General features: G+C 38.4%; 1 protein-coding gene across 2 annotated transcripts in view; it reads left to right on the top strand.

Moving 5' to 3' along the window:
* The first annotated feature begins 6396 nt into the window (after window positions 1–6396).
* SMARCA5 (SWI/SNF related, matrix associated, actin dependent regulator of chromatin, subfamily a, member 5) overlaps window positions 6397–24154 on the top strand; it is a 40074-nt gene continuing 22316 nt past the window's right edge. For both annotated transcript variants that reach the window (XR_014812873.1, XM_003129174.6), the window contains exons 1-6: window positions 6397–6792; window positions 10990–11064; window positions 16068–16234; window positions 19214–19314; window positions 21312–21412; window positions 22179–22358. Coding sequence is in view for 1 of the 2 variants with exons in the window: in XM_003129174.6 (XP_003129222.2) it covers window positions 6616–6792; window positions 10990–11064; window positions 16068–16234; window positions 19214–19314; window positions 21312–21412; window positions 22179–22358 (801 nt within the window). In the remaining variant the exon portion in view is untranslated. The remainder of the gene's footprint in view (window positions 6793–10989; window positions 11065–16067; window positions 16235–19213; window positions 19315–21311; window positions 21413–22178; window positions 22359–24154) is intronic.

The raw sequence follows: 24154 nt of genomic DNA, 5'->3' as shown, positions 1-24154 counted from the left end.
TATTTATGGGTATTCAGAAGTCTGGAGATGTAACTTTTGTTATTGATTTCTAGTTTGATTCCACTGTGGTTGAAGAACATACACTGTATGATTTCAATTCTTTTAAATTTGTTGAGATTTATTTTATGGTTTATCTTGCTGTATATTCTGTATGTTCTTGGAAAAAAATGTGTATTCCTCTATCTTTGTATTGTCTGTCCTATGAATGTTAACTAGATTCTCTTGATTGATGGAGTTGTTGAGTTCCTCTACATCTTCCCTGGTTTCATGCCTAGTTGTTCTATTAATTATTAAGAAATATTGCAGTCTTCGCCTATAATTGCGGATTTGTGGATTTGTTATTTCTCATTTCAATTGTCATTTTTCTTTAAAATTGAAGTATAGTTGATTTACAGTGTTTACAGCAAAATGATTCAGTTATATATACATACATGCGTGTGTGTGTGTGTGTGTGTGTGTGTGTGTGTGTGTGTATTTTTTCAGATTCTTTTCCCTTATAGGTTATTATAAGACATTGAATATAGTTCTGTGCACCATTCAGCAGGTAGGTCCTTGTTTATCTATTTTATAAATGTATAGCACTGTGTATCTATTAATCCCACTCCTAATTTATCCCTCCCTGCTTTTCCCCTTTGCTAATCATAAGTTTGTTTTCTATGCCTGTGCATCTATTTCTGTTTTGCAAATAAGTTCATTTGCATCTTTTTTTTTTTTTTGGCTTTTTGCCTTTTCTAGGGCCACTCCCACGGCATATGAACGTTTCCAGGCTACGGGTCTAATCAGAGCTGTAGCTGCCAGCCTACAGCATAACCACAGCAACACCAGATCCGAGCCACATCTGCGACCTACACCACAGCTCATGGCAACGCTGGATCCACTGAGCAAGGCCAGGGATCGAACCTGAAACCTCATGGTTCCTAGTCAGATTCATTAACCACTGAGCCACGACAGGAACTCCGCATCATTTTTTTTTAGATTCCACACGTAAGCGATATCATATGGTATTTGTCTTTCTCTGACTTACTTTACCTAGTATTATAATCTCTAAGTCCATCCATGTTGCTGTAAATGGCATTATTTCATTCTCCTTTATGGCAAATATTCGTGTGTGTGTGTGTGTGTGTGTGTGTGTGTGTGTGTGTGTGTGTGTGTGTGCGTGCGCGCGCGCACATCTTCTTTATCCATTCATGAACATTTAGGTTGCTCAGTTGTCAATTTTTGCTTCCTGCAGATGTGGCTTGGATCTGGCATTGCTGCGGCTCTCGTGTAGGCCAGCGGCTACAGCTCCAATTCAGCCTCTAGCCTGGGAACGTCCATATGCCTCGGGTGTGGCCCTAAAGAAAAAAAAAGCAATTTCATGTGATTCAACAAAATATGCTTTTATGTGTTTTCATGTATTAGTCATTCTTCATGTTCCAAGATGTTTATAACATTTTATTCCAGTCATGAATCCCTTCAGATCATGCTGTCCAATTATTGTAATGGCTGAAGGAAATAAACATAACCTTCATTTCTTTCTACAAAAAAAAAAATTTGCTTCCTATATTTTGCATTTCTCTTGTTTGGTGCATACACATTTACATTTGCTATGTCTTCTTGGTTAAATGACACCTTCATCATTATGCAATGTTCTTTGCTCTTCATAATTTTCTTTGCTCTGAAGTCTACTTTACCTAATAATGATATAGTCACTCTTGCTTTCTTTTGAATAGCATTTGAAGTATACCTTTTTCCATTTTCTTCTTTTTAATCTTTTCAGCAAAGGAACTCCCCAATTTCTTTTTTTTTTTGCTATTTCTTTGGGGCCGCTCCCACGGCATATGGAGGTTCCCAGGCTAGGGGTCTCATCCGAGCTGTAGCCACCGGCCTACGCCAGAGCCACAGCAATGCGGGATCCGAGCCGCATCTGCAACCTACACCACAGTTCACGGCAATGCCGGATTCTTAACCCGCTGAGCAAGGGCAGGGATCGAACCCTCAACCTCATTGTTCCTAGTCGGATTCGTTAACCACTGCGCCATGACGGGAACTCCCCCAATTTCTTAACCATAGCTTTGGCTACAGTTGATTCTTTTGAAAATATTTCAGGAGTGGTGGTGGCTGAAATTGAACTTTGAATAATAATATTTTGGTTCCTAGGAGTATTTTACCTAGAAACAATTCAAGAGAAAAGTAAATTTTTTTTTGCAAGGAAAGAAATGCACAGAGAACTTGAATTTTTAGCTTGTAAATAGGAAAAAAAAAAACTTTAAATGACTACGTAAATACATGCATAAGCACACAGCAAACAGAAAGTCACCCACTGATGTGAGTTTGTGACTAAATATGAAAAGAATGCATTGGAAACTTACTCTTTTTTTTTTTTTTTTTATTAAGAGCATAGTTAATGTTTTCATTTAGTTCAAATCCCCTGATGTGGCAAATGGCCTATGTAGGAGAATTCTGAAAATACATATAAGATGTGATCGTTGGTATCTAGTGTTGGAAATCCTCATTCTTAAGATACTCACAAACTTGGGAGTTCCCTTTGTGACACAGTGGAAGCAAATCCGACTAGGAACCATGAGGTTGCGGGCTCGATCCCTGGCCTTGCTCAGTGGGTTAGGGATCCAGCGTTGCCATGAGCTGTGGTGTAGGGTACAGAGGCGGCTCGGATTTGGCATTGCTGTGGTTGTGGTGTAGGCCAGCAGCTGTAGCTCTGATTCGACCCTTAGCCTGGGAACCTCGATATGCCTCAGAGGTGGCCCTAAAAGGCAAAAAAAAAAAAAAAAAGATACAAACTCAATACTGTTTTATTGTTGTCACGTAGCAACCAGAATTTATTTTCCAAGGCTTTCACAAAATAAAATGAGTATGATAGGCTCAGCATTTCTATTTTGTCTTTGATAAACTTAATAAAAATCCTTTGTTTCCTCAAGGCCAATATGTCCAGAGAGTCCTGGTTCTTTGGCATCTTTTGTCCTCTGGCAACATCTCTTTGCTTCCCTCTCTATTTAGCATAGCACATACTGTTTTAGCACACTAAAGATGATAGAGGGAATTTTAAGTGTAAACGATATGTATTTGCATATGTGAGATAGAACATTAACATGGTTTTATATTGTAGCATTCTAGTTCTGGGAACTTGGTCAAAGCAGTCATTTCTTCTAGGTTTTTAGTTTGTTTTTTGACACTATTTCCTTTACCCTCCTCATTAAAAAAAATTAGATTATCCTTCCTCCAACTAGACTCTGACCTTAGGCTTATGATTCTTCAGGATTAGAATACCTAACACTTGTACTCAGAGCTCACTATAATGTCAGGTATTAAACACCCTACCTGCACTATCTCATTTAATTCTTATGACATTATTACAGGAATGTTATCCAATAAAGTGAGAAAATTGACCTCAAAGAAGTTAGATCATTTGTCTGCATTCACACAACTACTAAGTTCTTAAGCCTGCACTGGAATCTAGCCTTGCCTGACTCTCCAGCCTACTTTCTTACCCTACGCTAATCCCATATTACGTTATCAATTCCAGAACTGCTGTTAGTTCTAGCCTGTTCGTATTTGAAGAATAATAGGTCTTTGTCATTTGGCCACAATATGAGTACAACTATCTGCCTAACTCAGCTAATGTCCCAATAGCTCAATTTCTAGGCATCTGTATTTCTGTAGGTCCTCTCTCTTCTTCCTCTCTGTGTCTAGACTCTAGTCAAAGTCTGTTTCTCTGTTCCTGTTGTTAGACTCATGGATTTAAACATTCTATTTTCTCTTCCTCCTTTCTTCTAAGTATCTTTCCTCTTTAATTTTCCCCACAAGATTCTCATACAGCTTTCATATGCTCATATGAGAAACTCCCAACACAAATGTTTATATTAAAAAAAGACAGGCGTTCCCATCCTGGCACAGTGGAAATGAATCTGACTAGGAACCATGAGATTTAGGGTTCGATCCCTGGCCTCGCTCAGTGGGTCAAGAATCCGGCATTGCCGTGAGCTATGGTATAGTTTGCAGACACGGACGAGGTTTGGATCTGGCGTTGCTGTGGCTCTGGCATAGGCTGGCGGCAACAGCTCCAATTAGACCCCTAGCCTGGGAACCTTCATGTGCCTCGGGTGCAGCCCTAAAAAGACAAAAAACAAAATAATAATAATAATAATAAAATAAAAAATAAAAAAAGACAGTTGCCACTTTGGAGACAGTTTTATTTATTTTCTTGCTATTTGCTTTCCTTACATTGTTATCAGGCTTAAGAGTCATCCACTTATATTCAGCATATTTTTAGGGTTTTCAAACCAGGACTCAAGATATTTACCTATCATTAAAGAATGAAGAAATATTCTGAATGTTAAATAAATGCTTTATTCTTTTTACTTAACAATGTCAATATTAAATAAATATTTACTCAACTATTTATTGAGTGTCTATATGTCGGCTACCACCCTAGACACTACCTTTTTACCCTCCCATATAATCTTTTTGGTAAAATGATTTTTTAAATATTAAAAAATAAGTTTGTTCAATATATACAAACTCGGAGTTCCCGTTGCGGTGCACCAGAAATGAATCTGACTAGTAACCATGAGGCTGCGGGTTCAATATCTGGCCTTGCTCAGCAGGTTAAGGATCTGGCCTTGCTGTGAACTGTTGGGTAGGTCACAGACATGGCTCTGATTCTGCATTGCTATGGTGTAGGCTGGCAGCTGTAGCTCCAATTGGACCCCTAGCCTGGGAACTCCACATACCCAGGGTGCAGCCCTAAAAAGCAAAAAAATAAAATAAAATAAATAATAATACACAAACTCATTTTAGAAAAATAAAAAAAGAGAAACAAAAATGAATTAGGTAATATACATCAACAACAATCACTTTCAATAATTTTAGGACTATCCTTCCAAAGTTTTATCTATATTTTTGAACTGTTAAAATTTTTTAGTTACTACTATATAATAAACTTTTTTCTACAGTCTGGTTGTTACAAGTTAATAATAATTCACTTTGTGGTATACAACAGTTTTAAAATCAAACTTTCAATGTTGGACTATATTGTGCTAGCATTTCTCAAGTACATATAAAGACGATGATGATCATCATTTATATAGTTTTCTTTTTATCTATCCTTGGGGGTTCCCTAGAGTCTCAGACAGGGCATTTCTAATAGGCTGGGGAACATTCTTCCAGATCTCAAAGAATTATCATTGAATTGGTTAAAAGTTTGCAGGTTAAATATTCAAAGGAAATCCCTTCTGTTTGTAATTCAGCATAGTCAATGGTTTGGTCAAACCTTGACTCTTGACAAGTTTGTCTCCTTTATTCAATACGTACTAATAGAATATTGGATATGGGGATATAAAGATGAGTAAGAGCCTATGCAGGGCAAATAACAATTTAGTGCAGTATGCAGATTTGCTGTCAAATAGAACACCATGTGCTTAAATTCTGCAGTAGGTGGATGCAAAAGGCTGTGTTGAACATAGCGTAAAGCAATGTACAAACCAGTGATTACTTGTAACACTTTTTTAGAAGAATGTCTGTTTTTATTTAATATTTGGTGGTTGAGGAAAAGATATAACCTATTACCTCTCTTTCTTATCTGCTAATTACTCTTGTTTCTCACATGGTGGTTGGCGCAGTTTGCTTACTTTTAGCATGTAAACTTAGAGGAAATATCGTCTAACTCTACCGAAGAAGGAATTTAGAAATGATCAATCATATAGCTAACATAAGGATGACAAAACAAACAAAAATCACACTAACAGGCACTCTTCTTAGACAACAAAACAGTGAGACGTCAACTGGGAAAACCGTATCATTGTCAACTCTGTGGCGTCACGCCAATAAGCGGAGGCGGTAAAAGAGAGGCCTGCAGAAGCCTCTACGCTGCAGCAGGCGGCGCAAGACCCGGGCAATTTTTCGAGCAGCGCTGGGATTACTGCCAAGCTGGGGAAGCACAGCGACCCGGCACAGCGAGCCGTTAAGAACGACTGTAAGACTGCGGTGGCGTCACGCCCGGAAACCGACGCACAAACTTACGTCTCCGAGCCCTCCTTTGAGGCCCCGCCCACTCATCGCCCTAGAGCCCGTAGGGGCACAGGGGGCGTGGCCAAGAGCTTGGAGTAGAGAATGCGCATGCGTACTTTGAAACCCCGGTCTCTTAGCTAACTATCAATCTCGCGAGTGTTGAAAGTCGGTGGCGTAGGTAGTAGACCTGGATGCTGGCGAGATACCTGATATCTACCAGAGGAAGAAGAGGAGGCGGCTAGGCTAGTTCCTGGTCTTGGTCCTTCTTGCTTTCCTTTCTTTTTCCCCCAACTCTCCGCCCTCCTGTAAATCGGCCTGCCTTCTCTGACCTCAGTGACCCGGGTGGCCCCGCCCACCCTCGTCGACGTGATTCCCGCCGTGAGGTAAAGCGCCGGTCGAACCCAGAGCCGGGAGGAAGAGGAGGACAGCTAGAGGGGGAGGCTCCTGGGCCTGGCTTGGGCTCGTCGCCGAGCTGCGGAGAGGAAGCATTCGGGTGGTCCTTCCGCTCCTCCATCGGCTCACTGCGACGTAGCCACCCAGGCCTAGGCCTCCTCCTCATCCCTGCTGGGCCGGGCCTCTGGCAGCAGCGGGTGACGCAGACGGAACATCATGTCGTCCGCGGCCGACCCTCCGCCACCCCCGCCTCCCGAGAGCGCGCCTTCCAAGCCCGCATCCTCCGCCGCCTGTAGCGGGAGCAACAACAGCAACAAAGGCGGCCCCGAGGGCTTCGGCGTCCCGGCGGCTCCCTCCGCGGCCGGCGCCGGCCCCACGGACTCCGAGATGGAGGTAAGGACGGCCTGTGGCATGGGGAGAGGGCGGGATAGGGAGGAGGAACTGGTTCCCTCTGCTGTGTATTGGTGATAAAACGCGAAGCCGAACTTCACTCCTCTGCACCCAAACTCGGCCTCAGACCCTTGGATGATCCGAAATGATGCTCTCCCTTGCGCCCTTCTGCTTACCTATGCAAGTAGACTCAGCTGGGTCTCTGGCACCTCATATTTGCGTTATTTGTCTCTTTCGCGAACCTTGCCAAATCCTCAAACGCTCTTATTAGACACATGTTCTTGATTACTGAGGCCGAGACGGATCTGCCGACTTTTTTTTTTAAGTGAGGCTCCCATAATTCCCTCGCCCATCTCTGAATCTCGATTTTAGTTTCCACTAAACCTGGGGGGAGGGGGAGGGAGATTTCCCTTTAGGAACGAGGGTAGACGGACGGGGTGGGGAAGGCATTTAAAAGCAGCGCATCCGAGGATTTGGGCCTCCTTTTCTTCATCCCGGTCCTTGCGGGGGCGGTATCTGTTCTGGGCAGAAACAATGGCGAGAGCTGGATGGCTGAGGGCGCAGTGGGGATAAGCGGGGCGCAGCTGCTCCTGTGAAGGGAGAGGAGGCTCCTCCCAGGCGCTGTTCCATTGGGAGGGAAGCGACCAAGGCAGCGGCAGCTGTCTGGAACCCCCATCTAATTTGGGGGTGGGGTGATGGATGGAAGGATGAATGATTTAGTGAGTCAGGGGTTGGGGGGGGGTTGGGGGGTTTTCAGACCAGCACTCCTGTAGGGCATTGGCCTGTATTTGAGAATTGGTACCCCTCCCTGCCGCGGAGCCTGCCTTCTGGGCTGGGGTTGGCCGGCCAGGGGATGGTGACAATACTGCGGGGGTGGAAAGATTGGGGAACAGCCAGGCGGGTCTCTTGGGTGTGCTCCAAGGCTTTGCGATGTCTGGGAACAAAGTGATTGCTTGCTCCTTCCAAATTTTATTCTTGGCTTTCGATCTGTTTTGATATATGTTATAGTCGCAGGCCAGAGATTTCTGGGACTTTTCCATCCTTAGATAGATTGAGCTAAGGTAATACTGCTTTAAAAATGAACATTGCTGCAGAATTAACGCAATAAGGAAATGGTAGCGCGGTTTACCATTGAAGCATTTGGCGCAGTAGTTTTATTTGGGCCCCAGCGGTCTAGTCTAGGATGAAGTAACACGTTAGTTTTTGGAAGAACTTTTAGGTGAAGGTGGACCTCGATAGAATAGGACTTCTGGTATTCTGTAGTTTTCGGTGTCTTGAGATTTGTTTCAAATTCCTGTCTGGTGTTGCCTATTTTTCTCTTTAGGTTTTAAATCGTTTTTTGAATTATCAGGGTTAACGTGGATTCCTGCTTCCTGGCCTAAGGGGGTTTGAAAGTCTGACATTGAAAGCAATTGTATGTAAATATACCGTTCTGAACAAATTGATGTTTTGCTGTTCTCAGCTTCTCAAAGGGGGCTGTCATTCAAATTTTGGAATAACAAGCACAGTCTCACTAGGGGTGTTACAGAATCAGAAAGCAGAATAATTTAAAGCCTAAACTGAATATTTTGGCTTCAGTTGCTATTTTTAAAGTTAAAGTGGAATAAAAGTTTAACTATGATTATTAAGGATATAACAAGGACCATATGAAGTCAGTGGTATTTTTATTTGCCAAATGAGAAAATTGAGTCTTCTGGTAAGTAGAACCTGTGATAGAACCCAGGTCTGGCTCTGAAGCTGACCATTTCCCCACGTATCTTGCCCTGTCATAGTCTTAAAAAAAGATGTTTGACAATTTTTATTTATTAAAGAATGATTTAGTTATCTTTTACCTTCTCAGTATAGGAATATCAGTAGTTTTATCCACCTTTTCACTGAATAGTTTTAGTTTTTGTTTTTTCCCTTACATTATAGGGTGGTTTTTCTTTTTTTCATTTTGGGGGGGGGGGTCTTAAAAAAAAAAATACCTTCAGTCTCTTCTTTTTCCTTAACTGAATTTAGAAATCATTGAAGTTCACTGGTTAAAAACTAGATTTCTGCATACATGTGTAACGTATCTGACAATCTGTTTCACAACTTAAAAAAATATTTTAGGAGTTCCCGTCATTGCGTAGTGGAAACGAATCTGACTAGGAATCATGAGGTTGCAGGTTCGATCCCCCTGGCCTTGCTCAGTGGGTTAAGGATCCGGCAATGCCAGGAGTTGTTGTGTAGGTTGCAGACACGTCTCAGATCTGGAGTTAACTATGGCTGTGGTGTAGGCTGGCGGCAACAGCTCCAATTAGACCCCTAGCCTGGGAACCTCCATGTGCCACGAGTGCAGCCCTAAAGAGACAAAAAAGACAATAAAAAATAAAAAAATTAAAGAAATAAAAAGTACTTTCAAATGTCTTTTTCTTGTTTGAAAGTAGAATTTAAGGTGAGTTTTACCAAAATCATTTATTTTCTGACAAAGCGCACTGTCCTAGAAATATTAGCTAGCTTTTCTATGTATTAAGTTTAGTTTTTCTTTTTTGCTTGGTACTGATAGGTCAAGGTAGCATCTCATTTTTCATTTAATATCTTTTTGGCAGTGTGGATGGTGACTGTTTTTGTTCATCCTCTTTTCTTACTATAAACTAGACTGATAGGTAGCTGCACTATATGCCGATAATCATATGACTGTAAGAGTCCCGAAATCCAAACCTTTTTAAAATTAAAACAGTGAAATAACTAGTAACTTCTTTTTTTTTTTTTTTTCTTTTTTGTCTTTTTTGTTGTTGTTGTTGTTATTATTGTTGCTATTTCTTGGGCTGCTCCCGCGGCATATGGAGGTTCCCAGGCTAGGGGTTGAATCGGAGCTGTAGCCACCGGCCTACGCCAGGGCCACAGCAACGCGGGATCCGAGCCGCGTCTGCAACCTACACCACAGCTCACGGCAACGCCGGATCGTTAACCCACTGAGCAAGGCCAGGGATCGAACCCGCAACCTCATGGTTCCTAGTTGGATTCGTTAACCACTGCGCCACGACGGGAACTACCACTAGTAACTTCTTTTGGAAAGCACATCTTATTTTTGTAGGATATATTTGGCCTTTCATGGTACCCCAATTTGAGTTTCATGAAACAGCCCAGGTAGATGGCTTTGTCATTTTTATTTGTGGAGACCAGAGATTTGTGATGAGCTTAAGGTTACACAGGTGCATCATGGTCTTAATAATAAAGTTAGACTTGACTTTGGGTTATTTGACCTCTTAAATCTAGTGCTATACCAGATAGCTTTATAATAGTATGTATGTATTGCCAAATATAGATTAGTGCATCATTTATGAAAATAATACTTTAACCAGTTCTTAGGTTCTTTTAATGGATGAGTGGAACTTTACAGTAGAGTTGTTGCAGTTTTGGTTGTTTGTGGCTTTTTTTTTTTTTTTTTTCCTCCTTTTTAGGGCCACACATGCAGCCTATGGAAGTTCCCATGCTAGGGGCTGAATCAGAGCTGCAGCTGCTAGCCTACACCACAGCCACAGCAGTGCTAGATCCTAGCCGTGTCTATTATGGGATCACAGTAATGCCGGATCCCTAACCCACTGAGTGAGGCCAGGGATTGAACCCGCATCCTCATGAATGCCAGTTGGGTTTGTTAACTCCTGAGCCATTATGGGAGCCATTTGTGGTGTTTTGAATGTCAGGGTGAATAAATTTGCAAGGATAGCCATTTTTTACCAATTAAAGAATCAGATTGTAGTTAAAGGGTATTCATTTTAGGCTGCATGATAAATTTTTTTTAATGTTCTAGAGGATAGGAATCGGAGTGACTAATGCTTACTTTTCAGGTGAACATTTGTGTAATAGATACTGCAGTTGTATGAATAAAAGGGAACATATTTTCACATTTTATACTGTTCAATTTGGCTTTATAGTTTTTCATTAGAAAAAGAAACAGATTTGCTAAAAGTAATTTTATTCTAGGATGTTGTAGATAATAATCTTATGTTTTAATCTTGGCAATAGCCATGCAGCTTAGATATTTGGATTAAATAGGTTGTTACCATCATGGTATTTTTCACCAAGGTTTCCTGTCAGGTTAGATAACAGCCATTTAAAGTATCTAGGAAATTTGGGACAGGATTGTTTTACTTAGAATGTATTTTGGGCAGAAATCAGTCTAATAATTGTTCTTAAAGAACAATCAGTGATTTTTTTTTTCCCTCCTACCAGGAAGTATTTGATGATGCGTCTCCTGGGAAGCAAAAAGAAATCCAAGAACCAGATCCTACCTATGAAGAGAAAATGGTATGTTTTAGGTATATGAATAGTCTTATATTAACTTTTTTTTTTTTTTTTTTTGTCTTTTTGTCTTTTTGTCTTTTTGCCTTTTCTAGGGTCGCACCCTTGGCATATGGAGGTTCCCAGGCTAGGCGTTGAGTCAGAGCTGTACCCACCAGCCTACACCAGAGCCAGAGCAATGCAGGATCCAAGCCATGTCTGCGACCCACAGCACAGCTCACGGCAACGCTGGATCCTTAACCCACTGGGCAAGGCCAGGGATCGAACCGGCAACCTCATGGTTCCTCGTCGGATTCGTTAACCACTGAGCCACGACGGGAACTCCATATAACTTTTTATTAGGAGATTATATGTACCAAAATTAAGGCCCCAATATCCCACTTAAATATGTAGAACATGGAGTACTATTACTTTTGTGTCTTACCTACTCGACTAAGTATTACATGAATTCACATTTTGAAAATACACGGGTTATGTTAACACCCCCTTTAATATTTATCATTGGGAAGCAGGTGAATTAGACTAGAGTAGTAATTATTCAAGGTGTGTTTATTCTGCATCTGTCTAGCATTGTACTCTGCTGGTAATAAGGGGAGTAATACATGTTCCTTGCCTATAGTCTTATGATATGGGTAGGATCTTTACAAAAGACAATATAAATTTTATACTTGAATTCTTAAAGACCCTGCTCATGTTTCATATCCTCTGAGGAAATTTATTTTTTTAATTTTTAAATTTTTTTTAATAGTTATTTCTCCAATACAATTTTTTTCTGCTGTACAGCATGGTGACCCAGTTACACAAACATGTATACATTCTATTTTTGCACATTATCATGCTCCGTCATAAGTGACTAGACAGAGTTGAAATTTATTTTTTAACCATGTGTTAACCAGTACTTAACAAAGAGCTTTAAATTTATTTATTTTATTTGCTTTTTAGGGCTGCATCCACAGCATATGAACGTGCCCAGGCTAGCGGTCGAATCGGGGCTGCAGCGGCTGGCCTTTGCCACAGCCACAGCAACAAAGGATCCAAAACATATCTTGGACCTACACCACAGCTCATGGCAATGCCGGATACTTAACCTTTTAAAACCAGAGGTCAAACCCTCATCCTCATGGATTCTAGTTGGATTCCTTTCCAATGTGCTGCAATGGGAACTCCTGAGCTTTAAATTTAAATTCCGATTCCATATTAATGAGTAACAGTGAATGATTACTATGTACCAGGTTCTGTTGTATGTGCTTTATATGTGTTAAACTCATTTATTTGTTTTAGAATCCTAAAAAGTTAAAATAGCATGTGTAATAATAATACCACTGCATGACACAGTGTGCTCCTTAAGAGTGGAAACTGTCTTTAGCACCCAGAACAATCTCTGGCACATGGTAGATTTTAACAGATCTTACTTTCCCCTTATTTTTTTACGTTCTCTTCAATATGAGTAAATGTTTTTAAATCTCTTAAATAGCTTCAGAATCCTAAAAATGTGATATATATTTTATCTATGCATGTATGTACACATATATAATGTGTGTAGTACATGTAGCAATATATAAAATAGAAGTGATGTATTAACTCTGTATGATTTCTGATTACATTTTATATATGTTTATATCTATAACTGTCCTGTTTCCTTTCTTTACTGTCAAACTTAAAGAAAAGGATATCTTTTTCAGCTCTCCTTTTCCCATTCATTCCTTTAACCTTTACAATTTAGATTCTATCATTAACACTGTCCTAATGATTCTAATTGCCAATTCTTTGGCTTAATTTTAGTTTCATTCTCCTTGATCTTACTTATGTTTGACCTTGTCAACCACTCCACAAAATTTTTACTTGGCTTGAGAGATCTTTTTTCCCTTAATGATATCCTGTTGACTTGATCATTCCTTTGTCCTTCTTCATTACATTCTGAACATTTGTTTTTTGACAGTTTGATCCCTGTCACTCGTTTTCATCTGCCATCTTTAAATAAATAACTTCCAAACATTTATTTCTAGGCCAGATGCCTCCAACCATTATATTTTCATTTGCTGGTTGGACATTTAAGTCCCTTTGATATCTCTTATTTAGGAATTTCCAAAATGAATTCATTAGCTCTGTACTTCTATTTAGTGTTATCTCAATGAATAAAAGTATCTTTTAATAGATACCCAAGCTGTTTATGACAGTACCTCATAGTTTTAATAGTCTTGGCAAACTTAACCTCATAAATATTTCTTTTATCTTTTCCTTGTCACCCCAGTTCAGTATTCTTCTGTTTCATCAATTACGTCATTGGCGTCTTTATTTGGATCCTTATGATCTGTCTTCTTCCAAATCTCTTCTTGTTTTTGCGGAGTATATTTATGGCACAAATCTTGTTGTATTATGGAGGTTTTCAGTTGTTCTTTACAATACTTTTCATCTTCACAGTTCCCTTGCAATTTTTTTCTCACTTCCTACAGATTTTTCAGTCTCTTAGTTTAATTTCCCTTTTCAGCATCATGTTCTTAACAAGCAGTTTTCTTCTATGCAACCTCCTTATCATCTGCTAGTTCCTATTCATAGGTAAGTCTTGATATCCCTCTTCATTCTTGAACCCAGGTTGTTGAGTACTGCTTGAGAAAACTAAAGTAATAGGGCCGATTGGTACCAGATTAAATTTATGGTTTTTACTCTTTTGGGCTTTGTGTTTCTTGCTCATAATCCCACTTAGCCATTCAAAAATTTTGCCACTCTGATTGTTGTCCTCCTTTTTTGCCAGACCCTCATTTTCAGTCTTCCTCCACAAAGAATTACAGGGCCATCATCAGTTTATTTCCTTTGTATTTCTAAACGTTTATGTCTTCTACTGTCCTGCTCATTTCCTTCTTAGGGAAAGAAACTTTCCAAGGCTATTGATTTTAATCTTCCATTTGATCTTATGTTTCATTTCTTTCAGGTTCCTGACTTTATTCTATTGTTTGTGCTTTTTAAGAAGCAATTTTTAAAAACTCCTTACACTTTTTTAAGATCTCAAGTAATTTCTATTTTAACCTAATTTTTTCAACTGCTGGCAAAAGTCTTTGCCTTGAACCTTATTCCCCTTAAATTTATGCCATCATCCTACTGAAAGCTTATTCTGTAAATGTTGTGAGCTCCTTGGCTCTTTGCATCTAGTTGGTAATCCCACCACCATTTGAATCAATGGGAGAGAATTTTGGAAATTATGGACTTTTTTGTAGAGACCTGGTGAAATTTATACTTAATTCATTAAGACAGTAGTACTCAAACTTGACCTTGGAGAAGATAACGAAGATCTTGGATATGTTTGATCTGGTAGATCATGAATCTCACTTTGAAAAAATACTATCTTAAGACAGCTAGAGCCATTAAAAGATTTTTGAGCATTAGAGAGGTGTGATAAGGTCTAAGAATTGCGGGGACCTCTCCCTTTGTTGAAACATCACCTCTGTTAGGATTTTCCTGATCATCCTGGTTAAAATTTTAGTGCCGCTCCCACTTCCCATTTTTCTATACTCTGCTTTATTTTGCTTCTGATTATCATCTTCTGACAATCTTAAATAATTTACCTATCATGTTTATTTTCAATACTAGACTATAATTTTGTAAAGAAACAATACTTTTTCTGGTAGACACATGGAAGTTTTGTTGAATAGGTATTTAAGAAGAAAATGTTCATTTGAAAGAAGTGAAGATAAATGTTTAGTGATCTGAGTACTGTAGAATAGCTTTTACTTAGACTGACCTGCCTGAATTTATTTCCAGAGCTTATTTGTCATGATCCAAACATAATCACAATAAAAGAACAGTCTTTTTTTAAGCCCCAATAGCTTCTCATTGCATGTTTTTGGCTTTTATTAATATGTACTAAGAAACGAAATTGTTCAAAATATGTGTAGATATATGCACCTCAGTTCAAACAACTGAAGCTTGTCATCTGTAGGACATAACTAGGAAGAAGCCTATTGACAGCTCGTTGTTAGTTGTATGGATTGGGCTACGTTTGTGACTCAGTGAAACACTGTCACCATGTGCCTTCCTGATAGATTGGGCTTCAGTTTTTACATTGGTGTGATTTTTTTTTTTTTAAAGTTACGTTTTTTCTTTCAAAAATATGTAGTTTTTATTGCATTGTGATGTTTGACAACCACTGGTACTTGCTTTTGCTCGGTAAAATGCAGTTTGGTAATCCATTCTAAAACTGACATTTTAAACATTTATAGGTAGAGATGTTGAGTAACTGGTTTCTTTGTTTATTGAGCTCATGTCTTGTTTCTCCTTTTTTTTTAACCAAACTGTTAGTGTGTCTGAAAAAGTCTGTTGCCTGAAGGCTCTAGATTTCCTTTGTTTATTTTGATAAAAGCTTGATTTCAAGCACCTTAAATGTTTTTTGGTATAAATTCTTCCATTCTCTTGGTGCAGTAATAGGGAATGTTTAAAGCAGCAGATGTTAGATATGAAAGGAAGCAATGATATTAAGAATTGCATTGAGTTAATGAATAGTTCATGAGCATAATAGATGTTTTTCAAGCATGATACCTTTTTAAAATTTGACACAGCCTAACTGATGAATGACCAATGCATTTTCCCCTCTTCTGAATAAATTTACTTCTTTTAATTTTTTATTTGATATTTTTTGTATATCAAAATAAAATTGACATGGTAGTTTTAAATTTAATTAATTCAGTGAATTTTGACAAATACATGCAGTCATTTAACCACCTTACAATCATGATGTAGAGCAGTTCTCTCGCTACAATGTTCGTTCCTACCTTCATCCCCTTGTGACTTGAGATCTGCTTTCTAAAAGATCACTACTCAGAATTTCGCATAAGTTGGATTGTACAGTCTCTAGTCTTTTTTGTTTGGCTTCTTTCACTTAGTATAATGCTTTTCAAACTCATCTATGTTGTTCCATGTATTTTACTCCTGAGTTTGTTGTATGGAGGTATGTTGAAACGTTGATTTCTGAAGTTTTATCAATATTCTGATAAAATGTATTTTAAAATTTTTTGCAGCAAACTGACCGGGCAAATAGATTTGAGTATTTATTAAAGCAGACGGAGCTGTTTGCACATTTCATTCAGCCTGCTGCTCAGAAGACTCCAACCTCCCCTTTGAAGATGAAACCAGGGCGTCCACGAATAAAAAAGGATGAGAAACAGAACTTGTTATCAGTTGGCGAGTGAGTGGTAGTTGATATTTAATAGTTGAACCAAACTTGTTTTTGGTAATTTTCATTAGAAGCATAAAATCACTTTATTAAAAAATTATATTAGTACTGTTATTTATTTGGCCCCAGGTGGCTTGGGAGGATGTAGCCATACATGTATAAATAAATAAAAATGCATAATGCTTTATTTTTTTATAGATAGAATAGGGAATTCAGATATTATCCATGACTTGGAGTGGAGACAAATGCAGGGGTTAAGTGACTTTTTTAACATCACCTAGAAGGAATTAGACTGATCTGAGTTTCAGTTTAGATCTGACTTGGGATGTGCTCTGGTCTCCTATATCTCATACATACATTAGGGGTATTGGTTTTATCTGAAGTCTGTTGGTGTGTGCATATTGGGATGATTCTTGATTTAAAATTTTTGTCACATACTTAGTTGTCAGATTGAAGCATTGTGACTGTGGTGCAGGCTCCGATTCAATCCCTAGCCTGGGAACTTCCATATGCCTGTGGGTGCCCTAAAAGAAAAAAAAAAAAGAAATTAAAAAATACATAAATTGAAGCATCAAGTTATATACCACTCTTAGGTGGTGGTTCAGAATGTATAAAGTAACTCTTATATCTTGAACTTAATTATAAATTCTTTTTTAGAATCTGTGCTGATTGGATAACTAAGGTGTGTAGGTAGTAATAATTAATAAATTTAGGGCAGTCTCAGCTCCCTGGAAAGGCTATATGTAGTTCCCAAAGTGAAAAATAAAATGTGATCAATAATTAAAATATGCTAGGTTATCTAAAAGAGGAAACTACAAACTTATCAATATTGTTAAATTTACTACATAGTATACAGAAAATATGGAAGTATGAGTTCTATCTTGAAGTGAATATCAAAAAAGCATATTGGGAGTTCCCGTCGTGGTTAACGAATCCGACTGGGAACCATGAGGTTGCGGGATCGGTCCCTGCCCTTGCTCAGTGGGTTAACGATCCGGCATTGCCGTGAGCTGTGGTGTAGGTTGCAGACGCGGCTCGGATCCTGCGTTGCTGTGGCTCTGGCGTAGGCCGGTGGCTACAGCTCCGATTCAACCCCTAGCCTGGGAACCTCCATATGCCGTGGGAGCGGCCCAAGAAATAGCAACAACAACAACAAAACAACAACAAAAAAGACAAAAGACAAAAAAAAAAAAAAAAGCATATTACCTTAATTTTATTTGGGGCATTCTATTCATCTAATATACTTTACTGTTTATCCATTGTGTGTAACCAGAGTGCTTTTATTTTAATACGTATGAAACTTCATAAGAGAACTTAGCATTTCAGATATATTTAAATTGTTTAGACTTGAAGTTTGCAGCTATTTAAATGGTATCAGTCTCAGAAATGCAAACTACTGTAATGGGTATTGTTATGGGGTAGTCAGTATGGTATCATGAAAAGGAACGGGTCTATTAAGCGCCTATAAGATAAAAATAATTATGTAGTAAATAAAAAGTTGTTCAGCTTTGATCTTATTAGTGTTATTGAAGTCTTGGTTAATAGGTATCTTTACCCTTCAAACCATCTTACATGGAAGTTAGCTTAGGCAGAGTAATTAAGGTGACACTATTCTGTTCTTTGGTATAAGGACATAGATGCTTTTTTTAACCCCATTCCATCATCCAGTTACATTCAATTATGCCTCGATTTGAAGCAATAAAGGGTATTCCAATGTTTAGCTTCGGTTTTAACAACCATAATAATCAACCATATTGACAATATATTACGAAGGACATTTTATTTTAAAAAGAAAAGTTCTCAGTTTATGGAGAATAACTTGGGGTAGGGGTAGATCTTTCACTATGTTTCTTAGGGTTGGAATGCAGAGAAGCACAAGAAATTACACTTAGACGAAGACATTTGGATTAGAAGCAAATAAAATAGGCAAGAACATCCTTGCTTATTTATTGCCTTGTTTCTCTGGGAAGGCTGATTATCTCTTCCACCATGTGTATCATTTTGGTAGAAATCAAGCAATTCGTTAGATTTAGAGGTCACAAGAGTGAAATAATCTACTGGTTTCTAATTTAAATGAAAATATTTGTTGAAAGTATGAAGATATAATTGGAAAATTGAGAATTGGGGAGGAAGTAGTTTTATTAACCTGAGTCCTTTAGAGATCAGAAATTTGGCAATATTATGACTTCAGAAAATTAGTTTCTGAGAGGATGTATCTGACTCTCTTGGCATGTTAGAATCTGGGCATGTGTATGTAATAAGCTTTGAGTAATTCTGATGTATCTAGTTAAGAGTCATTGCTTAAGCCTTAATTGTCCTCTATTCTGCATATTCTACAGCTCTTGGGAAAGTTGTAGTTTTTAAAATATGATTTCTGCAGTTCCTGTTGTGGCACAGCGGAAGCAAATCCGACTAGGACCCATGAGGCTGTAGGTTGGATCCCTGGCCTCACTCAGTGGGTTAAGGATGCAGCATTGCCGGGAACTGTGGTGTAGGTCACAGAAATGGCTTGGATCTGGTGTTGCCATGGCTGTGGTGTAGGCTGGCGGCTACAGCTCCAATTAGACCCTTGGCCTGGGAACCTCCATATGCTGTGGGTGCGGTTCTAAAAAGACAAAAAATAAATAAAATGTGATTTCTGAAACTGGGGGAGGTAGATTACTTAAAAAACTTTAAAATGCAAATTGTAAGGTTTTTTTGGACTGCATATTTTCTTGAAATTAGATTACTACATTTGTTTATCAGGTTCTGGTTAACCTAAGGTATTATTCTATTTTATAACTGTATATTTTAGAAAACCATGTAAAACATTTCAGATTTAAATTTACTAATAACTTGTACTCTTCACCTTTTCAGTCTTAATTTACGTGCCTATAAAAAAATTGTTGTGTAACCTTGGTTAACCTCTTGACTACTATATTAAAATAGTGCCTGGTAGTTAGAATTAAAGCCAAAACTCAAATCTTTTGATTTTTATTTTAAACTTGACAGCTATCGACACCGAAGAACAGAGCAAGAGGAGGATGAAGAATTATTAACAGAAAGCTCCAAAGCAACCAATGTTTGCACTCGATTTGAAGACTCTCCATCATGTATGTTATACATATTTAACTACTTAATCTTTAATTCCCTTTTGTGACATCTTTTGGTTAATGTTTTGGATTTGTCTTGGCTGTAACTTGTAAAGGGAGTTTTTAGTAATCTTTTGAAATTTATCGATTGTGAAATGAACTTAAGAGTTTTTGAGGATGGAAATGATAGTACATTAATATGATAGTGGTGCTGTATTTCAGAGGGGTATACAGTGCCATCATGCTTATTGTTGCCTGAATGTATATGTAAAGCTAGGAAAGGTTTTTGCCTTGTATTTGCCCCAGATAAGATAATTGTGTTAAAAAAAAAAAAAAAAAAAGGACTCTTTGTAGAGACTTGTTTACTCATTTCCTGATTTTGTAATTGTCTAAAAATTTTTTTCCAAAGTAAAGAGTTCTTGCTGTGGCTCAGGTTAAGAACTTGACACAACAATGTCCATGAGGATGTGGGTTTGATTCCTGGCCTTGATCAGTGCGTTAAGGATCTGGTGTTGTCACATGCTGCAGCATAGGTTGCAGATGTGGCTTGGATCTGGTGTTGCTATTGGCTGTTGTGTAGGCCTCAGCTGCAGCTCCAATTTGACCCTATACCGGGAACTTCCATGCTGCAGGTGCAGCTGTAAAAAGAAAAAACCATTTTTTTCCCCCAGATACACTTGTTAGTAATGATTTTCCAAAAGGAAACATGGTTAACCAGGTTGAAGTTCTACCTATATTTAATCTTGATTTTCCAGTGGTCTAGTTGTCTTTACTGAAGCCCAGCATTTTTTTTCCTGACCTCCTTTCCCCGTGTCACTTGATTACAAATTTATGTGATCATAATGATTGTAAAAAAAATTGATAATGGTCAGTGTGGGACATGTAATTAGGATTTGTTATTTTAATAATTAACTATAACCTTGAACTGTTAGCAAATTGAACTTCAGGGAGGACAAGATCTGGTTAGAAATTCAGCAGTCTGTTTAAAATGTCTGCCTCCAGATTTTTTTTTTTTTTTTTGGCTACATAGTACCTAGTTTCCATTTCTTTTCATGGAGGTACAAGGAGGAAAGGAAATTTGAACTATTTGAGTTATCTTTTTCTCACATTCCTACATTGTGCCCATTTTCCGTCAATTGATTGGCTTTTCATTTCAAAGCAGTGTTCTTCAAAAGGTATGGAGTATAGAAAATATGTATCAAATTTTTAAGATTGAGTTATTTGTAATCTGTATACTTAATAATAATTATTCTGGGATAGGCAATATATAGTAAATCCTGAAAGTGATAATGTTTCTCTTTATAGGATCTATTGGAAAAATAACTTAATTGGAAGGGTAAAGAGAAAACAGTCTTTTAATTCCTATTTCCCATTTGTTAGGAGGAAAACAATCCCCAGAGAACATCTATTTTAGATCATCAGGAAACGCAAAAATTCTTAGAAACACTTGTAATAACATTAAAAAAGGAAATGAGTCCAAACAGTTTGTGGGTAACATAGCGGCTGAGTGATTGAGGTACTCTGCTGCCTCCAGTCATGTTTCTTGTCCTTGGTTTTCTTCCATATCCATCTGCTCCTTCACTCCAGACCACAGCAGCTACTTCTAGTGACTTGGAACTTGCAAAATACCCTTTCTTAAAACCTAGTTTAAACTTTTTTTTTTTGGTGTTTTTAGGGTCCCACCCATGGCATATGGAGGTTCCCAGGCTAGGGGTCCAATCAGAACTATAGCTGCTGGCCTACACCACAGCCACAATGACACAGGGTCTGAGCCGAGTCTGCGACCTACATCACAGCTTACAGCAATGCCGGATCCTTAACCCACTGAGCGAGGCCAGGGATCTTACCTGTGTCCTCTTGGATACTAGTCAGATTTGTTTCTGCTGACCCACGATGGTAACTCCACAGTCAGAATAAATGCGTAGGCCCACGTGAAACCTCTGAGTATTAGATGAAGGGGGGTGCCCATCTCTATTCCTTGTCTTTAAAATGTGATATGATTTTTCTTTTGTTTTTAGATGTAAAATGGGGTAAACTGAGAGATTATCAGGTCCGAGGATTAAATTGGCTCATTTCTTTGTATGAGAATGGTATCAATGGTATCCTTGCAGATGAAATGGTATGTGTTTGGTAACATTTCAGAAGTCCACATTTTATGACTTAAAATGTACGTCAGATTTATAAAAGTTAAGGCTTGTAATATCTATTTTTGTTGAATAGACTCTAGAACTATTAGGAAACTAATCCTCTGTCAGACTATAGAAGTTCACTTTATTGCCTAAGTGGGATCTGTGTCTAAACTTCAATTGCAAGAAATTTTTATTTATGAAAGTGTAATAAATTTAAAAATATAATACATTTTGAGAAGTATGCCTTTGGTTGACTTCTGTAATATAATGATATGGCCATTCCATCTTATCCCCCCTGCCCCTTCTATAAAACACAGGTGGGGTCAATTGAATGTCATCAATACATATTTTCTTCGTAATGGCAGCTTGCACAGTTCTATCTCATGAAACATATTTTCTTTAGGATTTACTAGTTATATAGTGACTTTTTTAAGTTTTCCTATTGCTGTAGTGCCAAAACAATTGCTTGGAGAAAGTATGGAGTCAAGAGAAACAGGTCTCAATTCTAGCTCTGTTGAATGACCTTGGGAAAGTCACTTAAATATCTGGGCCTTATGGAGATGGTAATAGTACATCCTTCAAAGATTTGTAAAGATTAAATGATGTAATAACACTTATAAACCTGATACATAGCAAGTTCTTATCATTTGTTAGCTACACATAGCTTTTAAATATTTCTGTACGTGTCAGGAAGTACGAATATGGAAGTGTATCTTGTTTTTGTATTTCATTGCTTATGGTTATTGTATCTTTCAGGGCCTGGGAAAGACTCTTCAAACGATTTCTCTTCTTGGGTACATGAAACACTATAGAAACATTCCTGGTCCTCATATGGTCTTGGTTCCTAAATCTACATTACACAACTGGATGAGTGAATTCAAGAGATGGGTCCCAACACTTAGATCTGTTTGTTTAATAGGAGATAAAGAACAAAGAGTAAGTTTTGTATTTCATGACATTTTTGATATTAAAAGAATTTGAATTTAGGTTTGGGGAGATAACTAGAGGAGGGATGGAAAAAGACAAAGGTTAACTTGGTCTCTACAGATACTAGTAATTTATAAATGGAATGTTGTCTTCATGATTACAATTCACACTGGGAAAAACGAGTTGCAGACTGTAGAAGACTAAGAATATAGTTTACCTCTCCTGTTTTTGGGGGGTTGGTTATAAAATCAAGGGCTGTGTTCTCATTCCAGAAGCATTTTCTTACTTTTAAAAGAAATTTTGAGTATGTGAGGTGGTTAGAAATTTAAGCAACCCGGAGTTCCCGTCGTGGCGCAGTGGTTAACGAATCCGACTAGGAACCATGAGGTTGCGGGTTCGGTCCCTACCCTTGCTCAGTGGGTTAATGATCCGGCGTTGCCATGAGCTGTGGTGTAGGTTGCAGACGCGGCTCGGATCCTGCGTTGCTGTGGCTCTGGCGTAGGCCGGTGGCTACAGCTCCGATTCAACCCCTAGCCTGGGAACCTCCATATGCCGCGGGAGCGGCCCAAGAAATAGCAACAACAACAATAACAACAACAACAACAAAAAGACAAAAGACAGGAAAAAAAAAAAAAAAGAAAAAAAAAAGAAATTTAAGCAACCCGAAGTTTAGATTAATGTATATGATGGTAATAGTCACAGAATAGTAATTTGTAATGGTAAATAGGTGCTAAACATGTAAGTAGTAACTTGCAAGTTGGTATAATATTGGTCAGTTGGCACATCCTTTTTGGAAGAAGACACAGAAATAACACTACTAAGACAATAGAGTTGAGGATTTGTGTGTTTTTTTGTCTTTTTTTCTTTTCTAGGGCTGCACCCGTGGCATATGAAGGTTCACAGGCTAGGAGTTGAATCAGAGTTGTAGCCGCCAGCCTACGCCACAGGCACAGCAACTTGGGATCTGAACCCACATCTGCGACCTACACCACAGCTCACGGCAATGCCGGATTCTTAACCCACTGAGTGAGGCCAGGGATCGAACCTGCAACCTCATGGTTCCTAGTTGGTTTCTTTAACCACTGAGCCACTATGGGAACTCCGAGTTCAGATTTTAAAATGTACTCTTAAGATATTGAAAGACTATGTACTTAATTTTGTTTTCCTTTCACTCAAATATCAGTGATGACTCTGAATTTCTTTTTTCCCTTTATAGATACTTGGGGTATTTTGTTCTTTTTATGCTTTGCAACCCAATTATTTAAGCAGTCTTTGCTTTTTTTCCTCAGCTTTAAAATGGCAATAATGTCTTGGAGTTCCTGTTGTGGCTCAGTGGTTTTGAACCCAACTAGTATCTATGAGGATGTGGGTTCAATCCCTGACCTCGCTCAGTGGGTTAAGGATCCCACATTGCTGTGAGCTGTGGTGTGGGTTGCAGATGTGGCTTAGATTCCATGTTGCTGTGGCTGTGGCATAGGGTAGCAGCTACAGCTCCAATTTGACCCCAACCCGGAAACTTGCATGTGTGACTGTAAGAAAAAAAAAAGGAAAGAACAAAAAAATGGGAATAGTGTCTTAATAGACCTATAAAAATGATGGGAATGATAATACTTAACTGCAAACAAGCCTTATCTATCTTAGCCCTTATTTATCTTTATGTCAGAAAACTCCCTATCCTTTGCCTAAACCTGTGTCTTAAGATTTTCAGCATCTAGTGAATGGAATCAAGGAAAGAAGACCTGAGGATTCATATACTGAGTTTTGCACTGAAGAATTTTGTCAGTTATTTTTTACTGAATTGCTCT

Source organism: Sus scrofa, chromosome 8 (genome assembly GCF_054392235.1).
Source record: "Sus scrofa isolate SSC_HxYL_T2T_F1_AM1 chromosome 8, Sscrofa_HxYL_maternal_Yorkshire_Landrace_v2.0, whole genome shotgun sequence".
Lineage (NCBI taxonomy): Eukaryota > Metazoa > Chordata > Mammalia > Artiodactyla > Suidae > Sus > Sus scrofa.
The sequence above is the reverse complement of the archived record's forward strand: the minus strand, read 5'-3'. Positions and strand labels throughout refer to the sequence as shown.